Source organism: Pyrgilauda ruficollis, unplaced genomic scaffold, assembly GCF_017590135.1.
Source record: "Pyrgilauda ruficollis isolate IOZ18807 unplaced genomic scaffold, ASM1759013v1 scaffold19, whole genome shotgun sequence".
Taxonomy (NCBI): Eukaryota; Metazoa; Chordata; class Aves; order Passeriformes; family Passeridae; genus Pyrgilauda; species Pyrgilauda ruficollis.
In genome coordinates, this window is record NW_024518095.1 from 8505771 (window position 1) to 8517785 (window position 12015).

The 12015-nt window shown below is 38.0% G+C and overlaps 1 protein-coding gene across 12 annotated transcripts in view; it reads right to left on the bottom strand.

Annotated features, from left to right (window-relative positions):
* OSBPL8 (oxysterol binding protein like 8) overlaps nucleotides 1-12015 on the bottom strand; it is a 51830-nt gene that overhangs the window by 21037 nt on the left and 18778 nt on the right. For all 12 annotated transcript variants that reach the window (XR_005954940.1, XM_041465547.1, XM_041465546.1 and 9 more), the window contains 5 exons: nucleotides 9226-9293; nucleotides 5844-5924; nucleotides 4928-5029; nucleotides 3852-4055; nucleotides 30-114 (listed from right to left, as the gene is read on the bottom strand). Coding sequence is in view for 11 of the 12 variants with exons in the window: in XM_041465547.1 (XP_041321481.1) it covers nucleotides 30-114; nucleotides 3852-4055; nucleotides 4928-5029; nucleotides 5844-5924; nucleotides 9226-9293 (540 nt within the window). In the remaining variant the exon portion in view is untranslated. The remainder of the gene's footprint in view (nucleotides 1-29; nucleotides 115-3851; nucleotides 4056-4927; nucleotides 5030-5843; nucleotides 5925-9225; nucleotides 9294-12015) is intronic.

Consider the following 12015-nt stretch of genomic DNA (forward strand, 5'->3'; position numbering starts at 1 on the left):
TCATTGCTGAAAATCAATGAAGTATTTACCATCTGATTCTGAAGTGGCTCGGATGATCAAGTAACTGCTGGGCAATGGCAGAGTTATAGCACCAACTGCTTCACCTTTAGGACCCTTGAAATACACAAAACAAGAAACAGCATCAGATATTTTAATTCATTTTACAGTTTATCATTCAATATAGTAAGAAGCTGACACACTGCAGGGCCATTTACTGTCACTCAGCAACATCTAATGAAGACATGAATGGAAAGATGGACAGCCCTCTTTCACTGGATTTCTTCTTCAAAGACTTCATTCTAAGTATGGGACCCAATTCAAGCCCACATTTCAAAAGAATGATCTTTGTGATTAAAAAAAACAAAGTTTAGGTTGGTTGGTGTTGTTTTGGTTTGGGTGCAGTTTTTTGATTGGTTTGGGTTTTTTTTGGGGGGGAGGTGGGGGGGGGCTTGGTTTTTTGCTGTATAAATCAGACTTGGCCAAAGTTTTATTTTTTATTTACCGTGAAGTTTTTCACACTTCACATTAAAAAAACATTCAAAAGACTTTTCCATTTCTGTCAACCTTCATTTTGGAATAAAATGTTAAATAACCATTTTGAAGTCCCTTCCAAAAAAAGTTTATCTATGATAACTTTAAGAAAACTGATAGGCAAAGAGGGCTGTATTAAACATACTTGAAGCTATTGCTGAAAGCTGGGTTAAGCCTGCCTAACTGATGACTTAACATATTTTGATCTTTACTGATTTCCCCCAGAGAAGCCTAATGGAAAGCCAGTATAAGGCTTAGAAGAGGGAATTGGAAAGCCAGCAGAAGTTTTGAGCAAAAGCAGATAAAGGCAGGTAATTTTAGAAGCAAGCAAATGAAACAGCCAGAACATTTCTGAGGGCGAGAAGCAGGTTAAGGAGTAGTCTTGGTGGCACTTAAATACCAATACAGACAAGCTAGTGCTGGTGTAAATGATGGTCAGAAACTCCTGAGGAGTAACAGCAATTGGGTGCTAAAAACAAAATTCCAAACCTCAGCCTCCCTCTGAGAGAGAGGAAAGGTGTGCCTACAAAAAGCCTTTGGTGAGGCAGCAGCACTGGGATTAGGAGTTAGTGGGTACCAAGAACCAAGAGGGACAACCCCAATGCATGACCACTCCTCACCCCAAGGGTGGGAAGGCAGGGAAGAAGCCCAGTGTCACCTGAGGAGAAGAGAGCACCATGGCACCACACCAGGCTGGGCTGGGAGAGCTGCTGGGGTGCTGCCAGCACCGGGCAAAGGCCTCAGCCACCAGAAGGCCTTGGAACTCTTGGGTCACAGGACACCGGGGAAGACTAAGGGCAGACTTCTGCTCATGAGAACTGCCCAGTGGGCACTTCAGGGTATGCTACTTACAATTTAGAAATGAAGTGTGGTTTTGGTGTCTGGTTTTGCCTTGTTTTTTAACGCAAGAAAGTTACACTCCCTAAGTGTTTTAACAATATATTGATTAAAACCAAGTGAGTAATTTTTAGCAAAGAAGTATTTAAGTAAGTTGACTTATTTTATATAACTGCTCATGGATCTTGATTTCCTCTAACTGATTATGGCTCCAACAGCACTGGATACTTTACTTTGGTATCACCCATTATGGTTTCAAAACCAATTTCCAGTAGTTAGTGATCTGTACAAGAGGCACATTAATTTCTGTTTGCTGGGTGATTTTATTTGGATTGTCTCTGTTACTGGTGGAATGATGCTACTACTCCAAGCCAATGGTCAAGTTAAAAATTCCATTAGATTAAAAAATGTTGAAGTTTACTTCTTACAGAATATTCATGCCAATGAAGCGCAGATGCCATGAACATTGTTTCAAAGACAGCAAGGAAAACTGATACACAGTCACCCCTGACTAAATTTACTCAGAAAAAAATTATTTTAATTAACTTTTCTAATTAATAATTTCAGAAAACTGAAATGGCATCAGGACCAGGCACAAAAGGAAGACAATGAAGGTACAGTGCATCAGCTACTTCAGAGTGCAGGAAGAACATCAAAGACCACAGCAACAGGCTTAAGGGAGCATGTGACTGGCCACAAACTACTGCAGAAGAGAATTTGCAGTCTGACAGATAGACACACCATGGGTAGTGTGTTCAACTAAGAAAATCTCCTGCAGTACTTATAGCTCTATGTATGTTTTTTGCAATGCTATCTTTCTGCACTAACTGCAAACAAGGCTCACTTTGCCTTGGACTTGAGGCTCTTTGTGCTAAATCTACTCTAGATCAGTCAATTGCCATTACACTTATGCAAATTTGCCTCATGATAATAAACCTGTAACTAGGACATTTTGATTGACTAGGTAAACAAGGCAGAAAAGAGTTTCAAACTTAAAGGTCTTTAATCTAATGAAATCCAGGAATTCTCAACTGCAAATAGCCATACCAAAATGAACAAACGCCACTCCAGCTCTCAGCACATTTAGAATGGACAATATCAACTTGTTCAGGTTCAAAATTTGACCTACCTTAAAAAAGTAAAAATCTGGGAGGGCATGTCCTCTAAATTCTAAATATCTAGTTAAAAGAACAAACAAATCCATTTCTCATTGCCAAGCAATAAAGAAATATAAGACTGATTTGTGATCTTCCGCAGACAGGCCACCACTTTGCAATGTATGTATATATATATATATGTATCATAAAAAAGCACATTAACACCAAATGCTATAGCTTTGGAAAAGGATATGGAGTTTGAGTTGTGCAAATGTGAGATCACCACTAATCACTGGAAAGTTTGCCTAAACAATAATTAAATAAAATTATTCAAAAGAAACTACAGGTGATTTGATCTAAGTTTGGTAAGTTTAGAAAACACTGATAAATCCAGAATGACCACAAGTATCAGGAATCATACTGACTTCCTTAAGAAAAGGGTGACAAATTTAACACAGCATATTCTACAGATGTGACAATACATCTATATCAATTTAAGATTTAGAAGATAGCTACTAATTGTGAGATTGTAAGATGTATATTTTAGAGGGTACAATTAATTAATTATAACAAGGGTCCTAATATTGTACAGTAATTTCATCTAAAGCAAGACATTATTTCAGAAGAAAAATATGTTCACTTGTGCTGTGCTTCCACATCCCCTCTCCACATGTAAACACAAACCAAGGACTAAAATACTTTATCAGATTATAAACAATGAGTAAGAGCAATCATTAAAGATCCTTACAAGATATTGAAACAAACCTTTGCTCTGCAGAACACACCTGTGCTTTTCAACACAGGTAAGAGCTGCTCACAATATTATGCCGTGTAGGACAATGCAAACATACATCAGAACTGAATGAAAACATTTATCATCCTATCATCATAACAAAAAGGAAGAGATTTGGCTAACAAGCTGCAATATTAATGCACAAGCAAGTAATCCGCTTTTTGACTCTTAGAAGCAAATTGAACTAAGGTGACATTTTAGTACATTAATATAGAGTTGAACACCAAGAAATGTTTATAACAAAACTCTTTCATTTTGGCAAATCTCACCTTAATTTGTGAGATTGGACTGATGTAAAATATAATGTTAAACGTACATTCCTTTAATTTATGTGATTGCCAGTGATGGCATTAACCTTTATAATGGCAACCCTTTGCACACCACACTTCTGACGCTCTTTAAGTACACAGAGCAGCATAAATCAAACACTTTTTCTGATGAATGAAACTAGATGTTGAGGGCTTATATTCGGAATCAACACAAACCACTGAAGCTGAAACAGGAAACACAGTCCCACTTTTCAGTGAGGTTGTCTTTACTTGTAGCTGATTAATACTAGTCATCCCTTAAGAACCATGTATGCTACCACTAACCTTTGTAGCCCATATAGTCTGCTCCAAAGGATGAAAAAGTTTGAAACAAAAGCCATCTTTTTTAGAAGGCCTCTCGATGAGTTCACAAACATTCAGCAGCACTGTTCCTACCCACTGGTCATTTTTGGGAGTTTTGTAAAGGAGCAACACTGCTGGTTTCAGTACACACCACAGTTTGGTCCAGCTTTTCAGGGTACCACGAATCTAGAAGATAAATAGTTACATTTATATCTCAGTGAAGCCAATACCAAAACCATCCCCCTTAACAAAATTAAAATTGAAATTTATTAGCTTTTATTTCAAAGCAAAGTTTACCAGGTCTTTCAAAAGTTTACCTAGGTTTATTGAAGAATGTAAAGGTATGCTTGTTCTTCTGTCTTAATGAATACTCAGTTCTACAGGGTATGCACACATCCTGATATGGGAAGCATGACAATTCTGTTGATAATGCACTACTGTTGATAATATGAACTGCTGTCTTCAAGATCGTTCTTAAGAGAACTAAGAACCAGCTAGTTCTTAAGAAAGGAAAATTACCAGAAATTTGTCTTAATGAACACTCAGTTCTATAGGGTATGCACACATCCTGGTATGGGAAGCATGACAATTCAACTGCACTACTGTTGATAATATGAACTGCTGTCTTCAAGATCGTTCTTAAGAGAACTAAGAACCAGCTAGTTCTTAAGAAAGGAAAATTACCAGAAATACACAAAGAAACCTGCATTTAAATATCTCACTGAATTATTTTTACAGTTGTTATGTATGTAACAGAGCCACTTCAAAGTGCAAAATGAGAAGGACAAAATGAGAACAGCAAAGCGAACTTATCCCACATTGATGGCTATGCACACAACAATAATGTGACTAGGATGACTGCAGTAAGTGGGAGCTAAGTTCCTCTATGAGTCCCCTGGGATTTGAGCACAGGGACCTTGGGCTGCAATTAGTGGCTGCTGTGCCTGTAGAAAAACATTAACAGCAAGTAAAAGATTGAGCCTTTTCTATTCTGGCCAGAAAGCAGCAAGCAACTAACTGCTCCATCTTCAACTCAGGTTTCACACTTGGATTCTGACCTTCAACCAGTCAGCCATAACAATAACTGAGGGATCCGTGATTGTGCTAAGTAATTCTTTCGTGGCTCTCTTCTTTTCTTCTCTGTAGTTTTTCTTTTGAACCTGTAAAAAATAATAAAAAATGTTTACAATGTCATGGCCATAAGCCAGTTATCAGCACAAAAATGTATCAGCCAATACAAGCTGAGGAAAAACCTGCTAAATTCAATTTGCAATACAGATATGTATAGAAAAATAGCTTTAAAACAGAGTATTTGATTTTAAAGTGCGTAACGTGCAGAGTTGTTACTTCAAGAGCAGCTATGATTCAGACAATTTCAGATTCTTCTGCAATTTTCTTTTTAAACTGAGGACTTTGAAACTCTTGTTAGAATCAAAGGGGAGGAAAAACCAACCAAATCAAATTCCCAGTATACAGGTACATGATCTGATCTATGGTCTTTACCCACCAGTTATGTTCTCCCCTAGGAGAAATTTGCAGGAATGTACCTCCCTCATTTAAATCCAAATAATTTTACATTTCTATTGAAATTATATCTACCAAACAGTAGAGTTTGGTCTTGCTACAGTACAGAGGGAAGAAGATAGTAGAAATGCATTCAAATTGCTATTTTGATAATTCCATTTGTCATTTCATTGCATGTAGATATCCTGAGGTTCCTGCCAATCTGAAAAAATCTATAATCTGAGTAATTCTACAATATTGTGCCATCTTAAAGACTGTATTATAGAAGCTATTATTCAAGTAAAAAATAAAGTAAAATTTGAAGAGACTCAACAGCACAACTTCTCTCAGTACTTAAATATTCCCTAAGTCTCATCATTATCTGGCATTTTTGTCTTCTCATTAGAGAATAAGGAAAAACTATGTGAATGCATTTACAGTCCTTGAGGAGTTACTAGGAAATTTATTCACCTTGAGAGATTCTTTTTTTGTAAGTTTGCTTGAAGATTGAGAGATGTCCTTCTCAGAGCCATTGAAAAGCTTGGATTCAGACTGAAATTCACAACACACATAATAAATAAATGACAATGACAGATACAAGAATATATTACTGATGCTGGCACTGTAGCGAAGTGCAATTATGTTTGTAAGGTTCCCACTCCCTCTCACTCCTCTACTGCTTCCCCCCTTAAAAAAAACCAAACCAAGAAACCACTTCTTGTAACATGAGCTGTTCACCACCTATTCATGGAGTCTCTTTTTGTAAGGGTTTTATGGGAAAGAAGTCTGAGGTTCCTTTGGAAGCAGCTGACCCATACACAGCAAGTATTTAACTCATGTAGACTGTTACTAGACAGAGCGTGCTTGAATAGTTAGACATTATTTTAGCAGAGAGAGAACGTTTTAGGAGAATCCAGGTGTTTTGACACAGGAGTCATTCCCAAGATCTATGAATCAGAATATAGAATCAGCTGTCTTCATCCACAACTTGACAGCTTCTCCAAACAGACTGCTATAGAGGCACTTACCCTGTGACTCATGAAGGAAAATACAGCCTCTTCAGTCTAGGATTCAGTGCTCTGTAAATCATCAGAGTACAACTGCCCACTAACGGCACTTGTTCTGCTCCTTGAACCCAATTCCACGCTCTGATTACTTTGCAAGTCATCTTCAAGGAGCTCACAGTGGCATCAGGCAGGAACAAGACCCAGGTTTGTTCGTGACACCCAAGTCTCGTTCCTGCAGGACAATGAGCTGCCTCAGCACCACATGATTTCTCCCCCCGCCTCTCCCCTATGTCTTGTAAGGTTCAAAGTTTGCACCTGGAGGTTTGTTGCCTACTAGTTGAAAGGGAACTCAAACCACCAAATATTCATTTTGGGAACAGCACTCTTTAGGAAAAAAAAAAAGGGAAAAGAGGAGCCTAAGAGGAGTCTGTGATAGAATTTTCATACCATTCTTATTGGAGGTCAGCGAACACGAGTAGGTATTCATTAAATACATACTTCAGATAAATTAGAGAGTTGTATTTCTTTGTGCACTGAAACATAAGCCTGGTGGACCCAAAACTTCTGCATTGTCAAAAAAAAACTCCAAAAAACCCCAAACCAAAACAATTTGACATTCTAAATTGAGTATTCAATTCAAATTCAAGGACATTTCATCAAAACTGACCCTTAATATGTTCCATATTTCAAATCCCAAATGACAGTGCAAACTCTATTCACTGAATTTGTATTTTGGAATACTATAAAATGACAGTCCAAAAATATGCAAGCTTTGAGTAAAACTTACAGCTATAATAAAAACAGTGCACTTCAGCATTCTCTTAACTCACAGGCTGCTCAAACAAAAGAAACAATGCCTAAAGAGTCACCATCTGTACAGAACAATTTAACCTGGATTCTACTTTCAATTTTTAATTCAGAACTAAGACTTTACAGGAGTCTACTCGGGTACTGTAAAAAAGACATGTGCAACAACTGGCAAAAAGTACTTTTAGCTCAAAATTATTTTAATGATAAGTAAATGATCTTTAACTTCTGTATCTATCTTGGAAAAATACAGGAAACATCTTGTAATAAAGGTATGTTCTTGACACTCAAAATTTAGCTTTAAGATGAGTGTACAACTGGAAATTAAATTCATTTCTCTAGAATTTAAAGGAAATACAGTACGTTAAATGTAGTAACAGAAGAGGGGAAAAATGATTATCACTGTCACATAAGAAGAGATAATGAACTCATTATGCAAGCTATAATGGAACAACTTAAGCAAAACATTCATAAATATTCTAGTTGCTCACCAGCAGAAAGCTAAGGCAATCTAAAGGTCATGCATAGAAAAGCCCCGAACCAATACATTTTCCTACTTAAAAACTAATTTTCTCATTGTCTCAGTTTTAAAACTTATTAATATGACACTGAGTAAAGGTTGACATTTAGCTGTTCAATGTTATGAGACAGGTCAGTGATCTGTGTGTGTATTTTTAAGCCAGTAACCTCACTGCTATATCCACACAAAGCAGATGGGATAAAAAATTTAGAAGAAAACACTTTAAGAGAACCTGCTGTAACTCCCAGCAAGGTACATTCAGTACCAGATTCCAGGCAAGTCCCATCACTGCTTTTCCATTCTCCCTTAGGATGAAGGGCTGCTATTTCACTTCCATTAGTAAAATCAAGCCTCACATGCAGCAATTTAAAAAAAAGGGTGAAGAAAAGCATATTAGCAGAAATAGGAATATTGGTATCATCTTTGACAGAAAGACACAAAAAAAATATAATAGCAAAGAACCCAAAGACTTAAGATCCTGTTAAGACAACAACTAAGAAAAAATAATTATAAGGGAGAGGAAAAGGGAATTGGATAGTCAAAGAGATATGATTCTTGGGAGTCTGAAATAAATCCAAGTCGAAAGAGATCATATTAACTTGATTTCCAAGTCAAACTGATTTGGAGGTTTCTGGACCAATATAAATATTTTGATCACATGAAAGCTGGATGGTAAAGTATACTTCCTTGATATTCCTGACAGGTGAGGCTCTAGGAGGCAGTAAAGCAAAAAGATACAAAGTTTTGTGATACCAAGTCACGTGTAAGACACCAACAGTTTGAAATGCTTAGCTACACACTACAAAACTGCAGCATCAGCTGCAGACACTAAACTGCTTATCCCACTGCAATTTCAATGACACCATTTAAGCCTGGAAATGCTACTATAATCTTTAAGCCTCTTCATTTTCCTTCAGTATCTTTGTAATGTTTCTCTTTATGGCTCTGATATATCAAATACCACAGAAAAATTTGTGTCAAGACCTCGAGTGCAAGCCCTATCTCCAAGGGGTGTGGCTGCCTGCGCCCAGGACAGAGTGCTGTGGGAACAGCTGTGTGCAAAAGCACCAAAAAGCGAGAATTTCCCCCTTTCCCCCGGGAGCTAGCTGTCACCTTCCACAGCAGCCCACACCTGCTGCACCCCAACAATCTGTTTAAATGTCTGTTACCACATTTGCCTCTTTAAAAAGACAGTGGATATCCCAGCAGAAAATAGAAAACCACACAGGTGGGTAAGTTAGAGCCTTTAAACTCTACGGGAAGGCAATATCCCACTCCAAGACAACTGCAAGAAGACTTTATATTTAATTTCCACTACTTTGAACCACAGTTTTGGATGTGATGTCATCCTGGGACCTATATTAAGAAATTCCCTTTAATCTTTATCTATTGCTGAATCTGAAGAGTAATCTTCAAGATTATCTACAAAAAAAATTAAATACATTTGCCCTTAATTAAAAAGTGTAACTTCTTTACATACCAACATTTTTAAGACAGGTTAGGAGGTAGTTTTCCTTACCTTGCTTTTTGACATAGAATATGCCGCATCCTCTTTTTGTGACACATCGTCCTTCCCTTTGTCAAAACCTTAAAGAAAAAACAGCATTGTTGCAAATTATTGAAATTAATTAATAAAATTTATATGAACTAGCTTTTGAAATAAATTTGCCAATGTGTTTAGCATAGGAAACTACAAGTAAATCAGATTTTCAAATAGCATACACATACCAGTCTACCTCGTTAGTTGAAAACATACCAGCTACTACCATATACACTAATTTAATACTTGCCACTAAGAATCAAGTAGTTCACTGTATTTAGATACTGCTGTACCTGATCCAATAACCCAATGAAATGTAAATATAACAAGCCAACTTTTGTCCTTTTATTTACTCATTCTACCCTACCTGTATACATGCAGGCACAGAGAAGTGCACACACACTAAATAAAGCCTTTTTTTGTTTGCTCATTTCTGAACCTTTCTGTAGCTAGATAATGGTTAAATACCACCTACATGAAAGCAAAGCTGATTAAAATCACCAGTCAGGATTTTTTTTGCAAGAAAATGGAAAAAGTTCCTTACTTTTGAATTTATACTTTCAACTTGACACTCAAGAAGCATACCTACAAGGCCTTTCATTAAAACAGTTGTCAAAATTCTAAGTTTCTCTTCTGTGACAAACCCCACACTTCCCCAGTATCCAGAAAGCAAAGTAAGTCAGTGTCCATGCGACAATGGAAAAAAAGGGACACAACTAGTATGGGTGCTGCCACACAGCTGCTCTGTGCCAGAGAACATATACTGAGACCCTGGCAGCCTCTCAAAGAAAAATTGCCTCCTGTGCTTACAAGGCAACATCTCACTTTTGGATCAATTTTATTTGAAGAGGGTGGTGGCAGCAGCATAAAACTTTTATAGACAGGAATAAAGCAAATTGCACAATGTATTTATCCGAGTAAGTCAGCATGCCATCATTTACACACCCTCTGAAGAGGAGGCAGATGAGACTGTGAATTCAGGCATGGATTTCAGAACAGCCCAGGCAGCTGAGAAGCCTGGCACAGGAGCGTCCAAGAGCTGTGCCTGTGAGAGGGCACTGCGCCAGCAGGGACACCCTGCACCCATGGACACAGCACCAGCAGGACAGCGCACCTTCAGACACCAAGAAGAAATGAAACCAGAAAGAACTATTCTGTCCCAGAGAACTGGACATGAAGACCAAAGCTCAGCTGCATTTCCATGAATTTCAACTCCTTGCTTTCAGTGTCTCGAGCTGCAGAGGTGTGCGTGCCAGCACATTCATGAACTTAGCCACCACACGGACTGTTCCCCTCCTCACCCATAGCACAGAAAAGGGCTCTCTCAGGGGTTCATTAGCAAAGCCAAGTCAGGGTGCTACCTCTTGGAACACCTTGCACTGCCTCATCTCGGTCTGTGAGGAACCCCAGTCATCCAGCTTTGCATCCCCCGCCATCCTACGGTGACCTCCCTCACAATACAGATAGCTGTCTGGAGCACAGACTGCCAGAGCACAAGAGGCTAAAAGCAGGCTGTAATAAAAAGAAAGTGTTTCAAGTTTTTCAATATTTATCAGCAGTGGTTTTGTGCTTAATATTTTAGCTTAGTTGTTCTTTCTCACCTTGTAACTCAATCAGCAGCTCTTTAACAAAATAACCTGAGCCCACATTTCACAACGTAGAAATTCTGGTGTTGAAGACAGTCCCTTTCTGTAATTTCCTCTCTATTGAATCATTTGAATTTATGTATCATTTTCTACCTACAATCTTGAAAGCCATCTTTAGAGTTATGGGCACCACTACTGCACTCTCTAAAGCAGTTCTGAGCATCAGCGATTGCGTTCAAAGCAACAGTACACCTTAACAGGCTTTCTCTCCCAGTGTGACCTTCCTTATCTTTACAGCTCAGGTGCCATGGGCTCTGAAAGCTGATCCCAATGCCAGTGCAGTCAGCCACAGTTCATGGTATGACCTCAGAAGCCAAGGGAAACTGTCCATTATGCATTCCTACTGTGAGCACTCACCATGTTCTTCCAAAACTTGCAGGTGAAAATCTACATTAAAACTCATTAGGAGCTTTCAGAGAGATTTAAGAGCCTAACAGAAGAACCAGAACCCTTGCACACAAGAGGTCAATGAAACAAAATCAAATAGTGCTGCTTTAGAGATTGAGACAGATTATGTAGTCAATAACAAAAAACCCACAAAACAAAACAAATCTTCAAAACACTGCTGTTGACAAAAAACGAGGCTATGTACACTGCAAAATTAAAGATCATTTAGGATAAAGACTGTGGCAGGGTACAGTTAAAAAAACCAAAACTGTCTAGGTAATAGATCTCAATTTTCAAGCGTAACATATACTTTTTGAAGCTGCACCCACAATCTGTCCCTTCAGTCAATTTTGAAGGAACGGAAAAACCAAAACCAACCACGTAACTCTTACATTTCAAATACTGGCTTTGTGCCTCTCAATAAAAGCCATCTGCAATTATGATACATGAGAAAAATACATCAGAAAATAAGCATGTTACTTTTCAATGTCAGATCTATTTTATTCAGAAAAGAAATAATTACTATCCACTGGAGGCTCTTTTTCAAACATACAGAAAAAACAGTAGGAAAGCAATGCAATGCATGAAAAGATCACAAATAGCAATCCAAGCAACAGTGTTACTGACTTCCAAGTGAAAAGAAAGGAACAGCCTGATTTGATTACTGGTGTGCATGTGCAGTTTTGAGGAACAAATACTTCAGCTGGAAAATGCTTCTGGAAGAACTATGAGCTGT